The sequence below is a fragment of the Sander vitreus genome, chromosome 5 (assembly GCF_031162955.1).
Source record: "Sander vitreus isolate 19-12246 chromosome 5, sanVit1, whole genome shotgun sequence".
Classification (NCBI taxonomy): Eukaryota; Metazoa; Chordata; class Actinopteri; order Perciformes; family Percidae; genus Sander; species Sander vitreus.
In genome coordinates this window covers 33,372,414-33,394,881 of record NC_135859.1, presented here as the reverse complement: position 1 = coordinate 33,394,881, position 22,468 = coordinate 33,372,414, and the positions used below count along the sequence as shown (strand labels likewise).

The 22,468-nt window shown below is 43.1% G+C and overlaps 1 protein-coding gene across 1 annotated transcript in view; it reads right to left on the bottom strand.

Annotated features, from left to right (window-relative positions):
• The window catches only part of adgrv1 (adhesion G protein-coupled receptor V1), a 153,053-nt gene that overhangs the window by 38,923 nt on the left and 91,662 nt on the right, over positions 1 to 22,468 (bottom strand). The window contains exon 89 of the mRNA XM_078251549.1: positions 3,853 to 3,969. Coding sequence (XP_078107675.1) covers positions 3,853 to 3,969 — 117 coding nt within the window. The remainder of the gene's footprint in view (positions 1 to 3,852; positions 3,970 to 22,468) is intronic.

Genomic DNA, 22,468 nt, shown 5'->3' with positions numbered 1-22,468 from the left:
TGCGATAAATTGAATGTAATACCGCACCTGCTGTGCCGATTCTCCGACCAATCTCCCGCTCCATTGTCCCCTCACTCGCGAACAAGACCCCAAGGTACTTGAACTCCTTCACTTGGGGTAAGGACTCATTCCCTACCTGGAGAAGGCACTCCATCGGTTTCCTGCTGAGAACCATGGCCTCCGATTTAGAGGTGCTGATCCTCATCCCAGCCGCTTCACACTCGGCTGCGAACCGATCCAGTGAGTGCTGAAGGTCACAGGGCCGATGATGCCATCAGGACCACATCATCTGCAAAAGCAGCGATGAGATCCCCAGCCCACCGAAACTGCAACCCCTCTCCACCCCGACTACGCCTCGATATCCTGTCCATAAATACTACAAACAGGATTGGTGACAAAGCGCAGCCCTGGCGGAGGCCAACTCTCACCTGAAACGAGTCCGACTTACTGCCGAGAACCCGGACACAGCTCTCGCTTTGGTCGTACAGAGATTGGATGGCCCTGAGAAGGGACCCCCTCACCCCCGTACTCCCGCAGCACCTCCCACAGTATCTCCCGGGGCACCCGGTCATACGCCTTCTCCAGATCCACAAAACACATGTAGACTGGTTGGGCATACTCCCAGGCTCCCTCCAGGATCCTTGCAGAGTAAAGATCTGGTCCGTTGTTCCCACGACCAGGACGGAATCCGCATTGTTCCTCTTCAACCTGAGATTCGACTATCGACCGAACCCTCCTTTCCAGCACCTTGGAGTAGACTTTACCGGGAGGCTGAGAAGTGTGATACCCCTGTAATTGGCACACACCCTCTGGTCCCCCTTTTTAAAGGGGAACCACCACCCCGGTCTGCCACTCCTTAGGCACCGTCCCAGACTTCCACGCAATGTTGAAGAGGCGTGTCAACCAAGACAACCCCTCCACACCCAGAGCTTTAAGCATTTCTGGACGGATCTCATCAATTCCTGGGGCTTTGCCACTGTGGAGTTGTTTAACTACCTCAGCAACCTCCACCAGGGAAATTGATGCCAATCCCCCTCATCCTCCAGCTCTGCCTCTACCATAGAGGGCGTATTAGTCGGATTTAGGAGTTCCTCAAAGTGCTCCTTCCACCGCCCTATTACCTCCTCAGTTGAGGTCAACAGCGTCCCATCCTTACTGTACACAGCTTGGATGGTTTCCCCGCTTCCCCCCTCCTGAGGTGGCGAACGGTTTTCAGAAAGTACCTTGGTGCCGACCGAAAGTCCTTCTCCATGTCTTCTCCGAACTTCTCCCACACCCGCTGCTTTGCCTCTTTCACGGCAGAGGCTGCAGCCCTTCGAGCCCTCGATGCCTTGCAACTGCCTCCGGAGTCATCTGGGATAACATATCCCGGAAAGACTCCTTCTTCAGTCGGACGGCTTCCTGACCACCGGTGTCCACCACGGTGTTCAGTGGGTTACCGCCCCTTGAGGCACCTAAGACCCTAAGACCACAGCTCCTCACCGCAGCTTCAGCAATGGAAACTTTGAACATTGTCCACTCGGGTTCAATGCCCCCAGCCTCCACAGGGATGCACGAAAGCTCCGCCGGAGGTGTGAGTTGAAAGTCTGTCGGACAGGGGCCTCCTCAGACGTTCCCAATTTACCCTGCACTACCCGTTTGGGCTTACCAGGTCTGTCCAGAGTCTTCCCCCACCCCCTGACCCAACTCACCACCAGATGGTGATCGGTTGACAGCTCCGCCCCTCTCTTCACCCGAGTGTCCAAAACATATGGCCTCAGATCAGATGAAACGATTATAAAATCGATCATTGACCTTTGGCCTAGGGTGCTCTGGTACCAAGTACACTTATGAGCATCCCTATGTTCGAACATGGTGTTCGTTATAGACAATCCATGACTAGCACAGAAGTCCAACAACAAACAACCACTCTGGTTTAGATCAGGAGGCCGTTCCTCCCAATCACGCCTCTCCATGTGTCTCCATCATTACCCACGTGCGCGTTGAAGTTCCCCCAGCAGAACTATGGAGTCCCCGACTGGAGCCCCATGCAGGACTCCACTCAAGGTCTCCAAGAAGGCTGAATACTCTGAACTCTTGTTTGGTGCATATGCACAAACAACAGTCAGAGTTTTCCCCCCACAACCCGCAGGCGTAGGGAGCGACCCTCTCGTCCACGGGTTAAACTCACGGGTTAAACTCCAACGTAGCGGCGCTCAGCCGGGGGCTTGTGAGTATCCCCACACCCGCCCGGCGCCTCACACCCTGGGCAACTCCGGAGAAGAAAAGAGTCCAACCCCTATCCAGGAGTATGGTTCCAGAACCAAGACTGTGCGTAGAGGTAAGCCCCACCAGATCTAACCGGTAGCGCTCCACCTCCCGCACAAGTTCCGGCTCCTTCCCCCACAGAGAGGTGACATTCCACGTCCCCAGAGCCAGCCTCTGCTGCCCGGGTCTGGTCCGTCGAGGCCCCTGACCTTCACTGCCACCCATGTGCATGTTTTATCATAAAACTATTATGATAAAAGTATTTTCTATTTACCTTTAAACTTTACCCCAAATTTGTCCTGGGTTTTAACTAATTAATAATCCAAACAAAAAACACTTAAAGGTCATGAAAATTCATTTAGATTTAGCACCTTGATGATGCATCCACCTCCATCGGTATCGGTGATACTGGCCCTGTATTTACAATCACAATTTACAATTTACATATCAAATATTGCAGTATCACACACCACTACAAACTAGCACTTGGTCACTGCTGTTTTGGAAAAACAACACAGACGGTACTAAATGGTGCATTTACTTAAAACTGGTAAACCTCGTGATGCATTCAAAGTTATTGTAAAATACCCTTTTCTCATCTGTTTTTGTCGTTTAACAGGAATTTACTGTTAAAGGAAGTTATTATTGTTATTGCATTTTTAATAAATAATTTAAATTCTCCCCTTTTTTGTGCTGATCCAAAAACGTGATCCGATCCGAACCGTGAGTTTTGTGATCCGTTGCACCCCTAATATCTTCTTCATGTTTGCATCTTAAGCTGAAAATTGGGACTTTGCCGGCCAAGCTTTCTTCTTGGCAGTTATGTCACATAAAAGAGAAAACGTAATAGAGGGCAGATGGTCAAGTAGGAGGGGTGGGGGGGGTGTTAGGAGCTGCTGGACTGAGGTGTTACTAAGTGGTACCAGTCTAGGGTCAAAGATCGTGCCTTGCAGCAGTCTGGTACCTCCATCTCACCCACTAATCAAAACCTGCCTAAGCCCACATGGTGGAGGAATGAAGTTTTCACTAGGTATTACGTAAAAAACACATGCTTCACGTAAGGAACAAAAGAAAGAATGGAAACCCTGTTTGTGCCAAGTCATGACGAAAACGAGCAGGAGAAGGAAAAGGAGATTAGACCTACAGGTGCCCTTTAATTAGAAATAATCACATTTGAATGTCCAGATTAACGACAAAAAACTACAGTGAAGAATCCAAAGTGGAAAAAAATAATGGGATCATATTACAGTGTATAATATGATAAAATATGAGAGCATTTTAGAAGCCCTGTTTAGCTTTCACTGACAAACTGACTTTATTGACCCTCCTGAGTCAACTCTTGGCTCTACTGTCTGGTTGAAGGCCTAGTGACTAGACATCATTGTTGAGGCTTGCAGACTGGACAGACACAGTTTTACGAGGTGATATAAGGCATGGGGAAACAGCCTTCAGACCTCAGCTCTTTATCCAAGTAAAAGAACAGAAACAGAGCAAATGAATGTCAACTGGGGGACTCAACATGGGGATTATAAGTGGTAAGAGTAAGAAAGAGTTTTTTTAGTCACTATGTAAAGTCAAGTGTGTTACTTGTTAACCTGCTGTTACCTGTATGAGCATCCAAAAGAACTGACTGAGGTGGAAATAGTGAGAGAAGAGGGCCAAAGCAGCACAGCTATCCTCTGAAAACATCCGGCCACGGAAAGCTGAGACCAGGAAACAGATCTGTAGAGAGAAATAAAGACAAATTTAAAATCAGTTACCATTGTGTGTAAATGAGCCTTTCATCCTTCAGCATATGAAGCAGCAGCAGCATGTTGCATCATGGCAATTACTGTACAGTATGCATACAATCTGCTACACATTTTTCATGACTACCTGGCACACGTGCTTGCACGCAGACAGGCGCAGTACTCCTTGCAGTGTCAGCAGGTCATACTGTGCAGGAGGTGAAGTATTGCTATACATTTTTAAAGGAGAGAGCAGGATTTAGATAGCCCTCCTCCCAAAGAGAGACAACCTATCCTGCAGACCTGTTACATCACCATGCAGCAAGCTATGCAGGCGGGAGCAAAAATACAAACATCGACAACATAACGACGCTGACAAATGTGTGCATTTCGTTTCATCCAACACGCACAAACGTTTGTACAAATGTGTGGGTGTAACACTACTCCACATAATGGAATAAAGGCCATTGCCGATTCATTGCAGAGAACAGCCTGTGGTCAGTGTGTGTGTGTGTGTGTGTGTGTGTGTGTGTGTGTGAGATAGAGGGAGAACAAGGAAGAGAGGGTTTTGGAGGCATTAAGGCCAAAATTCAATCTGTAACAGGACTGTGTGGAAAACCCATGAAGGCAGCAGAAAATACTGTTCTGCTGTCCAACAGAGAGCTTCATTAACCTCTGGCACTTAGCGGTGCCATTGCAGCCGGGGCGATTGTTACATAACCTACAGCATGTCGGCCCCCTGCCAGTGCCATGGACCAGAAAGCGGGTGAATGGAAGGGAGTAGGGAAGAATGATAACTTGGTGCCAAATGTCACTTAGATTATATCATTACACGGAGCAGTCAGGGACATACACTAGCAGACAGAGCTTCAGGTAAAAACGACAGACTATATTTTATTGTAATTTTGGGGAAGATCTTAAGAGAGTCTTATTATACACAAACTACATACAGTCATTATCTATGTAACCTCAACAGCCATGGGAGTTCACTTCAAATGGTTTTGAAGACAGACCAGATGAGCTCTTTATACCTCCAAAACAAGCTAATGTATACTGTTGATACAGTTCTATGGTTTCAGCTAATTTGCTTAGCTACTGTATAGTAAATAGTCTCTATAGTAACCATGTAAATAGGCATTGTGAGCAGATAAATGACCTGTTTTCCACACTTACATATAGGCACACACAGCTTATATTTGTTTGGCTTGTTTTGTGTTGAGCTCACTCATAGTAAAGAATGATATTAAGTGACATGAAATTCGGATGACACCATAAATCTTGCATACTTAATTAGGGTGATGACAACGCAGTCACCCCTTAAAAGTTTTTTCTCTCAGGTGTCCAGATAGCTCAGTTGGTATAGCGGGCGCCCATATATAGAGGTTTACTCCTCGACGCAGTGGGCCTGGGTTTGACTCTGACCTGCGGCCCTTTGCTGCATTTCATTCCCCCCCCCCCTCTCTCCCCTTTCATGTCTTCAGCTGTCCTGTCAAAAATAAAGGCCAAAAGTGCCCCAAAAAAAAGTATTGTCTCTACAAGCTTTCCTTGAAGTGTATTTTCTGTCTTTGTATCTTCCTCTATGTAACTTTCTTTTTCCTCTGTCCTATTTTCCTACATTACCAAAAACCCTAAATAACCATTCCTGGATTTTCCAGCTCTCACTAACCCTGTAATCCTCCTGTTGAGTAAGGGGAAAAGTCAGGGCCTTTTTAAAACAAGAATCATGACTCAGTTTCCCATCAATGTTTCAAGCCCTGCAGTTTGTGAGTGGGAGGGATGGCACAGGAAGGAAACTCGTGCCTTTGCTGCCTGGAATCGTGCCTGAGTGGAGAAGCTGTTCAGGTAGCTTATGGGAACAAAGATTATACGGCGGGGTTGTATGTTTTTGGCGGTGAGTTAGCCTCATTTGGCCAAAGGCACAGTGTGACACACCATCTAGCCTCTCAAAGGCAAAACAATGGGGTACTACCAAGCGAGAAATGCTAAATAAACTGCAGGACGCTAGACACATAATCATAAGCAAACATGCAGTATATACACGCATGTTGGTTTAACACAAAAGGCTCTAATTTTGTTAAATCAAGCATAAGGCACAGTCAAGTGTGGCGTGCACAAAAAGGGTTTGGGGCTGTGTGCACCAAAGGCACACATGGAATTTGAGTGGGTTAAATTATCAGTGGGTGTATTAGTATTAGGTAGTGTATTACTGATAATCACTGCCAATCACTCTCAGCTCATCTCTTTGTCTCACCTCATCTTTTTTTTAATGATTATTTGCATTATTTGCAAAGCATTCTCACGAACGGGTTTGTATGATGTCGTATGAAAACGTATGCAGAACAATATATCCTACGCAATTACGGTGACCGCCAGCCTGTCACCTAACGACCAGTCACATTACCTGACAGCCGCCAAAACGTGACTATGAGCCGGGTTACAGTCACCGTGAGGTGACGGTCCTTTCAGCGGCCGTTGCAGTTGAGTTTAGCCGACAAAGGGTGACTGTCCAGCGGATTGTGGTTTGGATTAAAACACTGCTCCCCTTAAGTAGTACTCCTGGGATATGAAAACCTGTTTCCTGGGTAAAAGTCTTGCTCCTACACTCATTCCGTGACACGAGTGGTACAGCGGCAGAAGACCACAGTAATAAATAAGTGGAATACATACAAATTACAGTTCATTACTTTTCCTAGCTATGTACAAATATTTAATAAAAACAGCCTGATGTTTGGGTTGATTCAAATACGAGTTGGCTGTATCTATAACACATACACATACACATACATTGTGAATACTGAAATACTAGTGACTAGTCTAAGTCTTAACATCACAGCTTTGAGCAATGCACCCCCCCAAATTTACTACAGCCTTCCGTGACAAACCCTAATAGCCACAGGGATAACTGTTGAACCACTGAAACTACTGACCTGTGATGAAACAATGACATAAGAGGTAGAGATAAATGGCCTTGTATGGAAAGGAGGGCAAAGGGCTTAAATGAGTGTTTGTGTGCAGTGGTGTGAATAGACTCTCGAACAGGTGGCTGTCCCGCAGATGTTGTGCGTGTGCATGTCTGTTTGGCTGTGTCCTCCATGGAGCTGGGCTGGGAACTACCTGGCTCAGGTCAAGGATAGAAAGCCGGTAAATAGGTATGGTATATCAGTCTGGGTGAGGCAACAGGAAAGATGAAGATTTATTTGATTAGAGCTGGTCACAACCTGCCTTTTCAAAAGTCCCTGTAGTCACACAGGCAGGTACACACACACACACACACACACACACACACACACACACACACACACACACACACACACACACACACACACACACACACACAAGCACACTCTGACAGGAACTTGATCTGACTTTGTATTGCTGTTGTCCCTCTTACATAATCCTGTAGACCTATTGTCTACAGTCTGGCTAATATTTCACCATTTGTGTCATATGGCTAAAATAGCAGGGCGGGGCATGACAAACAACTGAGGACTTACAGTGTTTCTATATGGCTTATTGCCCTGTATGTGACATTAGAGAGGCTGGTAGATACACACACATACACAGACACTGTGCAGTGTAAGTCAAATTGTTGTTCCAATCAACCCGAGCCATCATGTTTTCTGTAAACAGACATGTTAGGCTGCTGCTGCCATTAGCTAGGGCAGTGTAGAAACACCCAGACTGTCATGGGAGGCAATTTACATGGGAGGCTAGAAAAAAGCCTCCAAATACCAACAGGAAACTGATCTTCCTCTGGAGTGTTTATTTCTTTCTGTGGTGTGTACCAAGGCAGTTCTGCTTTTCATTTAAATTCATATGTTTATCTAGCCGTACTACGCTATGAGGCAAAAAGCTAAAATTGTAATAAATGAGGTGAGTTTGTGGTTAGAAACTACACAGAAGCTCTCAAAGAATCGTCTAACATTTCTGTGCAGTAGTGGCAGTGTGGCTGTTTGCTCGTGAGGAATCAGTACCAAATGAGTCCCCTAGACCAGATTTTGGAGGAAGAAATCATCCCAAACTTCCTGTAATCTGAGCATGTCATGAACTGGAACCTGCCAATGAAACAACACCGGTGAAGACAATCTCTATTCTAAATCTATTGTGAGCTATGGGGTGTGACAGGGATAAGGGAGGTACCCACCGTCCCTAGAGCTACATTACACTAATTACGCACAAACAAAACTGGATGGATACATACAAAAAGAACACAGTAATCTATTTCTCAAGCCACAAATCTGTGTTAAGGTCAAGCTCTGTGGTTTTGAAAGAAAACTAAAGTCAGCAGCAAACTACGTTAAAGGGCATGGGTTGATACGGATATGGCCTTTGTGGGGGCCCATTAGCTGAGATTAGCTTAGAAGGTATGGAGGTCACAGTTACAACTGGGGCCATTGTTCAGTCCGATGTGAAAATAACACAGGTACATCAACACTGTAGTAATGATGACCTGCCACAGGGATAGCTTAGTAGGTTGGGACAGGTGTGGCTGTGGAGTTTATCAAAACCCTATCTACTGCTCTGTAATTTTGTCGCCGGGCCTCCTTATCTTATGTGTAAGACACCAGGAGTCAAGCTGTCTAGACCCTTGGGCTAGATACATATTCAAAGCAGAGACTGGGAGGTGCTGCAGGACTCTAAACACAAGTCATGCTAGTGAGGTGTGTGCTATGTGCGTGCTTTCGTATCTGGTAAAACAGGAACCACCAAAGCTCACACACATAATAACTAACAACAAATTGATTACTCCATTGTACAATGACTATATATCAAGATGCTGTCTCTCACGCGATCTTGTCCACCCAGGAAATTGCTAGAGAAATAAATTAGAGCGACAGTAAGACATGTAGTAAATAAAGGGATGTCTTACTATAGGAGACAGAGGCCATGAAACAGCCCTTGAGAATACAAAGAACAAGGCTGAAAACAAAGCAGCTCTACTGCTACACAGTGTTTTTGTGGCCTTGTCATTAGGCCCAAGACCATCTCCTAGGCTAAATATCCAATCAGAGATCTCTCCTTTGTTTTGTTGCCCTGAAGCCATCACTTCACTGCTTCACTGTTGTTGTTTTTGTTCCGGATCTACTGCTGACTTGGGAATGATTCTACTTATCTTTGACATCATTTAACCTCACTTTGATATGACAAGCAAAACCAAAATGCTTGTTTCTCAACCTTAGCTCGGCAGTGGTGAATGATAAAGAAGATGACAGCAAATGGCCTCGAGATTACTGAAACATTCCAGAGACATTAGGAAAAAATAAGTAAAAACACTGTACAGTAGCAAACTAAATAAAGTTAGCTATATCGTAAAGCTACACCACTGTTTAATTATGAGGCCTAACAAAGGAGACTAGAGAAATGCTGCAAAAACTAACTGCACACAGGAAACATAATATTTTGGTGCAGCTACTTTGTTCTTCTGCTGGCTGCAGCTCTCATCCTCGCATTGAGTTCTGCTGCTGATCGATAGCCCTGTGTGCTGATGCTAAGGTAGCTAAATGTATCAGTGTGGCTAAAAATAGCATCTGCCTGATGCATTACACCACTGAGGGAATGGCGGCCTTAGCTGCCTGCCTGCCAGACTATCAATCTAGACTCTTGTCCAAAACACTTAACCTCCACCGCTCCTCTCATTCAGCCTCCCTTATCCCATCCTTTTCCCTCTACCCCCAACTCCCTCTCCATTCCCCGCTCCACCCTTCATCTGATCTACCCCTGCTCCTCCTCCCTCTCCCTTCTCCTTCACCTCCCCCTTCTCTCTAACAGCTACCGGTCTGATCTAGCTGGTTCCAGCCTCAGCCTGCACCCTGGGTGTTTCCTCTTAAGCCTTTGTTCAGAAAGACATAAAGCAAAAGGAAGGGAGAATGAGAAATATGATATTATCATTTAACCCTCATCATTGTCTCACAGAGGCAATGCTTTTCCTATTGAGAAACTTATTACTATCCATCACGCCACTTCTCCTCATTCACAGCTGACCAATTCACACTATTCTTGTAATCTTAGCGAAATCAGCTTTAATACGTCAAATTACATATTGCACTTATGGATAAAGTACAATCATGACTGCTTTAAATTGAGAAATGTGAGTTATAAATGTAAGTGCCAGTCAACCTCATTTTTTCCTTGCCTTACACTATTATGTAGTGTATGTCATGTCCAGTTTGTCCAAGCATCGTCAGTCTCCTCACGTGCCGCAGCCTCTCCTATCAAGCGTGTGTGTTTATGTGCTGAAGCACACGGGACAGGCAGTTGCAAGAAGCAGGTCACATGAGGGAATGGCTGATAGGTGGGTCAGTGGGCCAGTGTGTGTGGAGGCAGAGGAGAGGTAAACAAAGTGATTCAAGGGCATTTGCTGCCAAGACATATGAGGTTGTTAAAATAAAAATAAGTTAAGACATGAACAGACAAGCCCAGTGTGAGCAGGGGCGGAGCCAGACGTTGTAAACATTTACGGCAGCTATTTGCACTATTTTTCAATTTATAAAAGAATGCCTAAAAATCCGTAAATGATTTGGGAAAAACAGAGAAAAAAGAATCCTCCCTGGGCACCCAGATAGCTCGGTTGGTGGAGCGGGCGCCCATGTGTAGGAGTTTGCTCCTCGACGCAGCTGACTCCAACCTGCGGCCCTTTGCTGCATGTCATTCCCCACTCTCTCTCTCCCCTTTCATGTATTCTGCTGTCCTATCAAAATAAAGGCTGAAAATGCCCAAAAAATAATCTTCAATAAAAAAAAAAGAAAAAAAAAAAGAATCCTCCCATTTTTTACTCCATACCACCTAAGAGGGAACAATTGACTATTACTATTTTAAGTTACATAACATAAGTATGGTAGGTGGTTGGTGTAAACAGTAGGGGTTGGGGAAACAAATCGATACAGCATAGCAACGCGATATTTTCCGTGGCAATACTGTATCGATACACAGACACCAAGTATCGATCTATTATTATATATTTGTTGGTCAGTTTGACTGCTTGACAATGCCATTTTGCAGCAATAAAATTGAAGTGAGATGAACAGATGTTGACAAAGTTTCCTTTTGGGGACATCATTTGAAATTGACAAAAATTTGAAGTTGGAAAAAAGGTAATAAATTGCAATATATCGCAGAATATTGCAATAATATCGTATCGTGACATAAATATCGTGATGATATCGTATCGTGAGGCCTCTGGTGATTCCCACCCCCAGTAGACAGCATTACTAATCTTGATTTCTATTTTTGCTATACTTGCTGAAGTAGAAGTAGAGTTTCCAGAATGAATGGCGATTTTTCCCCCCAAGTAACAGAACTTTTGCACCATTGATTTGCCGGTCCAGTCAGAGAGACTGAAGGGAAATGACACAAAGTTGAAGTTATTTTAAAACCACCAAGAGCCATCCCCCGCTCTGCCTCTGGTGTGAGCCGCTTCATCACAGCTTAGCTAAGTGTCTAATGTCACATTTTAAGGGAAATGCTCAAGTGTTTAACACAGCCGCTGTTGCTGTACACTTAAACATACTGTGCATGTGTGCAAATAAGCAGGTACCTAATGTGTTTTTAAAGTAAAGTTCACAGCTGTTTTGGGTTCAAACTCTGACTGAGGTTTACTTGCTGAGCCAGCTGTTGGCCAATAAACATATTTTCTGATATATTCCCAGAAAAAAGGATAACATTAGAGCCTGCATGTTTTGGAGTTTCAGTGTGATCCTTTGTGACACAGCAATATGAGACTGTCAGCACTTTGAAGAGTATGAGGCAGCTGAAACAAGCTCAAACGACAACAAGTTGACAGTGTCATTAGTGTCATTTTTGCAAGTCGACGGAATGCGGAAAATCGAGAATATCTCAGAATTGTTCGGTGTAGTCTAAAGCTTTAAAGGGAAAACTAATAAGTGGTAACATATTTACATAATGCCCTGTACTGTGTGTATTTCTGTTGTATTACATTCCAAAATAAGCCAAATCAGTGCATATTTTCAAAAGCATTTTAAATTGTGTTTTGTTTCAATTACTATTTTCTCTGTGTTCTGTGTGCAGACTAAATAGCTAGAAAGAAACAACAGACTAAAGAGAGAACATTGAAATGAAATTGTGCTGTTGCTGCATCTCCTACAAATGTTCATGCTCATACCGAAACCAAAGCTCATGCTGCCGATGCAGACGATCTCAGCACTACCACCCACATGAAGCACATTTAGCTGCATTCCAGCAGGCCTCCTCTCTTTGCACCCATTCGCACTTCAGTCAAAAAAGGTCTGCTGCTGGAAAGCTGCAGCTGCTTTCGATCACAACAGGGCTGCTTTCAAGGAGCCTCTTGAATTTCCTTCCTCAACATCTGGTGTGTAAACCAGTCTGGAGACCAGACAGAGAAATTTTGGGTTGCGACTCGAGGCACGACACGCACGCACATGGATTCTTGTGCACACACACACACAGCTATAAAAACACAGTAGCCAGCTGCACAAGGTCAGCTCCCTAAACACACACACTCAATGGGTCTACTTTGCTCCATCACAGACATCTGTGTGGGCGTACGTGCTTTAGTGCATACATGACATGGGTGTGCACCGACCTACAAATAGACTTCTATGGTCTATTGCAATGGTTTGACCATTAAACAAACATCAAACTTCATGCTATTCTGGGTCAATAGAAGAAATGCCACACAGCAAAACATCATCAAACTATCAGTCATTCACTTACAAGTCCATGTCAAGTCTCAAGTCATTTATTTGTTGTCAAGTCATCAAAACAGTGACTCGAGTCGACTGGAGTCCAAGTCACCAAGTCCATAGACTATATCCATGTTGTTCCACTTCCGGGATTGCTCCGTTTGCGGTCAGAAACCTGCCGCTTACTCTGTGTTGGAATTTTAAACTCCGGTCGAGGACTATCGTTAACTGCTCCTCAGATCTCTGCAGGATAAATCCAGTCATTCAAAATAATGTAAAAGTTGATTTATATGAGCTCTTCAGCCATATTTCAGAGGCTCGTTTTTTTATCTCTTCCGTGAAGAATCGGCAGGTGTGAGTGTACGAGCGAATATTCCCCTGTTATCTTCGACAGCAGCTTTGACCCTCATGGAATCCAAAGTCTGCTTGACCCTTACACAGACCTTTAACTTCTGAACTTGGGTACTCTATATCAACGGCGTTTCACTTCTGGGATTGTTCAGGTGCCGCCGGAAATTCCGCCGGATGTCTGTCATCACCTTTCTTTGTGTTGTAGTTCTAAACTGCGGTGGATTTGTGAGGACCATGGTTAACTGCTCCTCAGATCTCTGCAGGGTAAATCCAGACAGCTAGCTAGACTATCTGTCCAATCTGAGTTTTCTGTTGCATGACTGAAACAACTTTTGATCGTACACATGTTCCATGTTCCTTCCCGAGGCTATGTTGCAGCGGCACGGTGGCTCCTTCCGGGGCTTAGTGACGATTGTGATTGGTTGTGGACTAGCCAGACCCTCAAACGCAGCGCTCTGGAGGAAGGTCTGGCAATGCGAGACTAGTGCGTACCAGGGCTGCACAATATTTTGTTTCATCGTCTACATCGCAATGTGCGTATGAGCAATAGTCACATTGCAGGACGATGCGATGTTGACGCTAAAACTCTTTTGCTGCTTGATAGAAAAGTAAACTTTCACCATTCTCCTTTTACATGATTGTTACCGGCCGACCCTTCTTCCCCCCTTTATGGGAAGTGAGGCTCGCCCGTGTGTAGAAAGAGCCGTAAGCGGCAGCTGCCGCTGACAGTGATGCACATGCTTTTCCATGGGTAGTGAAACTACAGTAGTCAGCAATCACCTGATTAATGCAACGTTATCACGATGTCTCCCGGCCATTTTTCACCGCAGAAAGCTGCTACCAGCTAGGCTAAAGCTAATATAGTTAGCCTAAAGAAAAAGTCCCAACTAATGTTACGGTTCGGAGCCGCGACGCTGGAATCGTACCACTAATCTACAACAGAAGTCTGTATCTGATATAACGTAATTTACACTGATTTAAGTGTTCTTGGATACACAGTTTGTTACTAGTGTGTGACATGCAGGCTCTGCATGCACAGCCAACCACCAATCACAATCAATGTTGATCAATTTATCAAATAACTAAGGCTAGGCCCCGCTTGTCGGCCACAACCTGAAATTCAGAGGAAGCGACATGCATGCGTTATTAATATCATTCACTTTAGCCTGGATCGATAATATTATATGAAATACAATGGTGTCATGTCAGTCAACCAGTGTATTTAACCATCTAATTTCCCTCTCCAAAATCAATTCAGAAGAGTAGTACAGTGCTTACTTGCTTTGGTGTTTGTAAAGTATTAATGGTAAACAAAGAATGGTTGAATATTTTCTATTTAGATGCACTCCCCTACATTATCACCCCAGTCGTCGAGAATGATGTATTATTTCCAAATACAGCTATTTATGTCATCTTTTTTCGTATCGCAATATATATCGCAGGAAAAAAAATATCGCAGTCATATTTTCCAATATCATGCAGGTCTAGTGCGTACATAAACAAACTTATATATATACAACATTAGTATTAAACATTAATATGAAGGATATGATGTTATTACAGAAAGCGTATGAAAACAATGACCAAATGCCCATTCACTGTGTTACTTAAGGAGAATTATAGTGAAAATGATTCCACCCCTCCCACCCCCCCACCCACTATATGTAACGTGTCTTTCTAACATATGCACATGTATGCTGATATGATTATGACAGTGCCATGCGAGTTACATCACAGGCGAGACTTAACCTACTTGTGTTCGAAAAAAAGCACACACAGATCTCTTTTATGGCGACCTGTTGCATTACTTCCAGATTGCCAGAAGGACGAGGTTAAGTCTAATCATATTGATCGGAAAGTCTACAGAAGCTAACACAGACCCATTAAAGCAGCCTCATCCACTGCTGTCCAACAGGCCATCGATCCATGAGAGATCCCTTCCGTGCAAATTGGCTGGTCTGCAGCATCTCTCAGTGTTTGTCAATGGGTAGGCGTGAAGCTAATCAATTTATGAAGAGTCTGATGTTAAATACTGTAAGCTCCCATTCATTCCGCTCCTGCACAAAAACCCACGATAACCTGTGCTTTGGTACCGCACTGTGTAATTTAGACTTAATCAGAGCCACAGCTGTATTACCATAGACCTAGACCAAACATAGACTAAATTAGCACAATGCTTGGAAGACATCTCTACAGTTGTAATTTACTGCAAACTGTTTTGCAATTTTGTATCAAGCTACTTAGATTAAATCTGCACTTTGAACTTCTTGCCCATCCGTTCAGGTTCTATATACTGAGGGGGAACGGTGTTTACAGCTTAAATGGCTCGCCAGTTGAACTCATTCAAATGAATGAGAGCAGGGGGATTTGACTCAAACTGTTTCCTTCTAGATATCAGTGCAGCCATTTCTTCTTCAAAAAAGGTCTAGTCATAAAAAGGAGAAGAGCCCAGGGGAGTCATTGATAAGGCACTTCATCCACATGTGCTGTTGAACTTGGCTCTAGCTGTGGAGCTACAGTGACCCCTACAGGTCAAAATGGCATAGAGCGCTCTGTGCGTGTGTGTGTGTGTGTGTGTGTGTGTGTGTGTGTGTGTGTGTGTGTATACGGTTCAGTTGGTTAAAAGGGTATGTGCACATATGGCCTTCTGCGAATGCTTATGTATTTTTGTGCATTCATTAGTGCGATGCATATGCATGTTTCATAACTACGACATTGTGTTGTCTGTTTCTTGACAATATTGTAAACAACATATATGTGTGTGCATATATATGTGAGCACATTCACATGGGATTTGGGTATGGATGTGTTTATCTGTGTATGTTTGCCTTGTGTTTCATGTTTTTGTCGCTAAGATACATTTAGTCTCCGAGCTAATGCTCTGGCAGCCGCGCACCTGCTGTTGTCATCATCTTAAACTCAATTACTAAATGATCTTCAGGATGAGAGATTCCAGATTTAAACAAAGCTAAAAACAAACCGACAACATAGACTGATTGCAATTTGCTGATAAGCCACGAACAAAAGGCCTTATAATAGATAGTTACATTTGATTACCATTTGCCATTTCCTTCCTCCATTCAACATTTCCTGATTCTGTGAGGAAGTTAGGCGACTCCTTTTCTATTTCAGGCCCTAATTTCATTCTCTAATGGCTTTAAAGGCTTTCAACAGAATCTTCACAAATAATTACTTTTTGTCAATATAAATATGAGCTTTACAATATAGGTAAAAAGAGACAGCATCAATGTGAATATGCTGTGACGTATGTTACAACTATAGGACACATCCAACCCAAACCAGTGCAAACATCAAGCTAGAATGGCAACATCACTGACCTAACACAGTTTTTGGGTAAACTTCTCTAACCCTCCAAGGTTCACTCCACTCGACACACACACACAAAGTTCTGCCAAAACAAGCTGCTAAACTCCAAAAATAGAGCAGGATACTGGGGACTTTGACAACTGTAGGCTCCTACTTTGTTTATCATTGACAACGTCAGCAGCCTGGTTGATAAAGTCCTTGATGACAAACTGAATCACTCCACAGAATTAGGTTAAAGGTGTCTGCTGTTGCGTGGAGAGTTTAAAAAGTAGAGCCCTGAATTACTTAAGGTTCCATTTTAAACAGATTTCTATTAGTGATAGACCGATTGTCGTCCCTGGCTGATTATCGGCCCCTTTTTTGGCAGTTTGCAGATTATCTGTATTGATGTTTTAATTGCCTGATAACCGATAAAGTTAATGAATTAAAAAGTGGTCTACTTTGGCTCGGCTACAGCTCACCACTGAGTCTGACTTAATGTCCCGCACACAACACTATCTGACTATCTTTTACTTTGTATCATGTTGAGTATTATTATTAAGTTTCTAATTTATTAAAGGTCATATGACATGCTGCTTTTTGGATGCTTTTATATAGGCCTTAGTGGTCCCCTAATACTGTATCTGAAGTCTCTTTTATATAGGCCTTAGTGGTCCCCTAATACTGTATCTGAAGTCTCTTTTATATAGGCCTTAGTGGTCCCCCTAATACTGTATCTGAAGTCTCTTTTATATAGACCTTAGTGGTCCCCTAATACTGTATCTGAAGTCTCTTTTATATAGGCCTTAGTGGTCCCCTAATACTGTATCTGAAGTCTCTTTTATATAGGCCTTAGTGGTCCCCCTAATGCTGTATCTGAAGTCTCTTTTTATATAGGCCTTAGTGGTCCCCTAATACTGTATCTGAAGTCTCTTTTATATAGGCCTTAGTGGTCCCCTAATACTGTATCTGAAGTCTCTTTTATATAGGCCTTAGTGGTCCCCCTAATACTGTATCTGAAGTCTCTTTTTATATAGGCCTTAGTGGTCCCCTAATACTGTATCTGAAGTCTCTTTTATATAGGCCTTAGTGGTCCCCTAATACTGTATCTGAAGTCTCTTTTATATAGGCCTTAGTGGTCCCCTAATACTGTATCTGAAGTCTCTTTCCTGAAATTCAGCCTTGGTGCAGAATTACAGCCACTAGAGCCAGTCCCACAATGAGCTTTCCTTAGGATGTGACATTTCTGTGTCTGTAGCTTTAAATGCTATTGAGGAGGAGAGAGGAGGGGGCAAGGTGGAGGGTGGGGGTGTGTTTGCAAGTCATGATGTCTCTCTCTTTCTCATGGGCGGGCCAAATTCTCTGGGCGGGCAAAGCAGAGAAAGGGGAGGTAACCTTCCTCCTTATGACCTCATAAGGAGCAAGATTCCAGATCAGCCCATCTGAGCTTTCGTTTTCTCAAAGGCAGAGCAGGATACCCAGGGCTCGGTTTACACCTATCACCTTTTCTAGCCACTGGGGGACCATAGGCAGGCTAGGGGAACTCATATTAATGTTAAAAAACCTCATAAAGTGACATTTTCATGCCATGGGACCTTTAAATAATTGCTTAAAGCATTTAAACAAAGTTTTGTGTTGGAGTTTGTAACATTCCAAAATCTTAATTTTGACTTAAAGATTTTCATTTTCACTGTAAATGTATATCGGTTCAAATATCAGTTATCGGTTTCATTAACTACTAATAATCAGTTTCGGTATTAGCCTTGAAAAACCAGTATTGGTCGATCCCTAATTTCTGTATGCCAGTACATTTAACACACCTTTCTCTTACATTTTTAACTTATAAGTCTGTCATAATAACATAGGATTATAGGGATGCCAGCAAGTGATACATGATATAAGCCCTTGACTTGACACAAGTGATATTACGCCAGACACCTATCTGCTAATTGTATTATCTTTATCCACTGAAGCAGGTAATGACTAGTCATTGTGTTACAGCTCGAGGGAAGTAACTAGGTCATATCTGTATATAGATTTTGTTAACTCAGATATTCTGTTAAGTGCCCAGTGACCAGTGAGCCTTTGGAACATACATTGCATACAAAAGTAACTTAGTACATATTGCAGCTGAATAAGTTTATGTGAATCTGTATTTCTTATACTGTATAAAAGGTGTGCGTGTTATTGAAATATCCCATCACCTCAGCAATAACTGTCCTAGCCAATGACAGCTTGTAGGATGTGTGCTGTCTCGTGTCTCACAGCTACCAGACAAGGCAGACAGCAGCTAACTGTAGGAGCCCGGTGAAGGAGAATGGCTACTGTGGCCTCCTGTTGCTGTTTACTGTGCTTTTTCTGGAAATAGATGAAAGTTCATGGAAGTGCTTTTAGGGTCACCAGCTGTTAGGACAACACACATTTGGCAAAAACGAGAGTGTAACTTCCAGAGTCCAGAAAAGGCGGAGTCTGCTGCAGCACAAACTATAGTTAGACCAATATCATTAATCCAACCTACATTGCACAAAAACATTGATTGCTTGCAACCTATAAAAAAAGCACAGTATATGCTCATAATTACTGCAAATAATAATTACTGTGCAAACTGCACAGCTGAATGGCACTAGGTCCGTCCATCCATTACAATATCTAACTATAAATCGAGGAACCTCTGTGCGTGCGTGTGTGTGTGTGCGCGTCTCCTGCATGTGCAATACAGCAGCAGGGCCGGGGAGTTGCTACATCTCTAGACGGCGGCTCATTGATTGTGGTTCACCAACTCTGCTCTGCTACCAACGAAGAGCCCAAGCATGTATTTGCAGTGGGCGACAGGTGTTGTGCCAAAAAGTGATAATCCGCCAATAACTGATTGCTATGCTGTCTACCCTACATCCAAATGATGAAATGAATCGTATACAAACATGTAAGATGAACGCCCAGGCTCTTGGGCTCTCCAGCATGTTGTTTTGTTGCCAGCGGTTGCACACATTTCTGCAGCCGTTCGTTCTAAGCGCGGTAGCAGCTTCTCCAGCAGGCTGAACAGGGCTCATTGCTGCAAATGATTTAACCATGCTTATAGTTAGATAAAGTTGTGAAAATATAATACTGGGAACCAAGCAATGATCGTTACGATCAGGCACACGCTCCTCACAGGCACTGCACTAGTTAAACAAAATGTTAATGTTAATGATGAACCTAACCAGTTTCATATTATTGGTCAAAAGTTTACCAAGGAAACCTGTACTGGACTGGCAAAGATGGCTCGCATTAGCAGAAGATTGTTTGTGTATGTGTATGTGTGTGTGTGTGTGTGTGTGTGTGTGTGTGTGTATATGTGTGTGTGTTTGTGTGTGTGTTTGTGTGTGTGTGTTTGTGTGTCTAATTTTCATCCTGATGGCAACCCAATGATGTAATCCAGATAAGACTAATGTCTGACCACCGAAGATAAATGACTACAACGATTAAGGAATAATTGCTGCCTTTAAGGTTTTTGTGCAACAGTACGTGGGTGATTGCTACAGAGGATGGTTACATTTCCATTACAACATAGAAGAAATAGATGTTTGCACATATTGTATAACAGTGTACCCCTTGTGTCAGGAAAGTGTTTGATTATACAATTTAGTTGAACATCGCATTATATCCTCATGAAAGTGAAGAAAATAAACTATGTGACAAAGAGAAGGTCAGTGTGATAGGGCGATGACATTATCTGAGCTTTGTTGCAGATTTTGGGGTTGATAATGTATAACCATTGTGTGAACTTGATAAGTGCAACATAATGCAACATTGATTAAGCACTAGGCTGCCGACAGGTGTGAGTGTAAGCCTCAGTTCCTTTCAGTGCAACATCCCTTTCAGTGCACTTTACTATACTGTATCCATGCTGCACAAAAGCCAACCATGATGAAGATAAACAGGAACTTAAATAGACTACAGAATACATGCCACATGACATCTCATTAGTTTTGAGATATAAAACGTCACACACCTTCTAGGGCCGTGCAATGAATCAAATTTGAATTGTGAGTAATTTGAGAAAAACAATTATTTTGCACATTATGTTTTGCAAGTAAACTCTTATTTTGGCTTGTGTTCTGAATGAAATAAAAATAAAAAAAAGTTCAAAAGGGAACGTATTGAGGGGAATTTCACGTTTTCACTGTTGATTTGTTTAGCTGTTTCACTGTTTTCTAAGTTCAATAAATGCAACATCTTTCCAAAAGTCAATAAGTAATCGTGTTAAATAATCGTTAATTTAATATTGACCAAAATAATTGTGATTATAATTTTTTCCATAATCGAGCAGACCTAACACACATATATATATATATATATATATATATATATATATATATAAAAACCTGGTTTGAAAATATTTTCCTGGAAATAAATGTGTTCAGCAGATTTGATAGGTCTCAAGGAAATACACAACATGTTCTTGTGAGAAACACTGAATGTAAACATAACTGTATCTACAAGGAAACTCCATGGGGTACTTTAAAGGACTAGCAGTCATTCCATTGTTGATGATGTTATCACACTTTGACACAAATGCTCCTGGCATACATCTGGATGTGTAGTAAGTTCAGTGTCTGTAACCAGTTTAGGGATACACAACATGTGAAAATGGCATCATAGGTCAAACTGATGAGTCACACACGATGTGCCCAGCCACTCTCACAGAAATAGAGAGAGAAAGAGAGGGAGAGACACAGGGAGACAGTCTTTTTTGCAGCTTGTAATGTCACAGCACCCAGCCTAGCCCAGCAGCGGCCAGAATGATGAAGGGGACAGAGAATAGAAACGGAGACATAACTCATGATTTTGTGAAGTAAAGGCTGGGTGAAAGGAGAAGAAAAAAAAAAGCCAGAGGGGCAGAAAGAAGGATGAAAGTATAACAGGGAAATTATGACATTAAAGAGAATCTACGTGCAAAAAAAAGAAAGAGCTATTTGTAGGGTTTAGCTTCATTTTTCAGTCTCAGGCAAAAGAGACAAAGTCACAGTGAATGAATGGAAGAAAGATGCTGCTGACAAAGAGACAGATCAAATGAAGACAAGAGGAGTCAGGGCAACACTAGGCACAATGTGTTGGACCAGCCAGAAGGGCGTAATGTGAGTCTCCCCAGAGGCCGTCTTCACCTCTCCACTGTCCCACACACACACACACACACACACACACACACACACACACACACACACACAGACCCTGACAGCTCGGGCTGAGAGACAGTAAAGAGCTTAGAAATGTAGAAATGCATTCAAATCTTATCAAGGACATGCCATCTTGCTGTTTAACTGCAAGTAAAAATGAAATCCATCTGTATCTGAGTAAACTATACCGGACAAATCTATTGTCGGAGAGTGGACGGGAGAAGGAATAAGCAAATACTATGTATGTTTTCCTTTCATTCTTATCCTTGTTTTGCTTTCTTTTTTTGATTCCAAACACTTGTGGGAATAAGCACAGAATACGATAAAGCATATTCTCTGACGTCAACTAGAGAAGTGGACACACACGGGCACACAAAAAACTCTCTCTGTTTATTGCTTTAATGATTGATTGGTCGTGATAGGAACAGATAAACTTCCTGAAGAAAAGCACGTCGCTTACTTCATTTACAAAGATTTGTGTTGATCTTGTGTTCTACAGCCAAGGACACAGTAAGGTCTTGGATTACAGAATTCATACATCCCCTTTCCTGGAAAGCTGAGAAACTGCATGCACACTCATCTGAAACATAAATCCCTCCCACACACAGACACGCTGACGACAGACAGGAACTTTAAGGAATCCTGCAGCAATCACGCAGCTTCTTTTTTCTGCTCAGAGACTGGAAGTGAGGCTGGTGGGTGGTGGATGGGGGGGGGGGGAGTTAGTGTTTGTGTGTGTGTGTGCGTTTGGCCTGTGTGCATGCATGCATGCGTCTTTTTTCACTGGATTGAGGGACATACTTTTGAATACTGGATCCGGTCCCAGAGGTAAAAGGAAATCCCTTATAACCAGTGCTAAGAGTCACCTAAACACCTCCCAGATACTGGAATAAAGTGCTGGGACGACTGTGGTAAACACTTCACTGAGTGTGTGGGAATGGCTGTCTGGGATGTTTATCCACAATGGATGAGAAATGAAATTGTTTTGTTTGCAAAAGAGACAGAGATTAGAGTTTCCTTT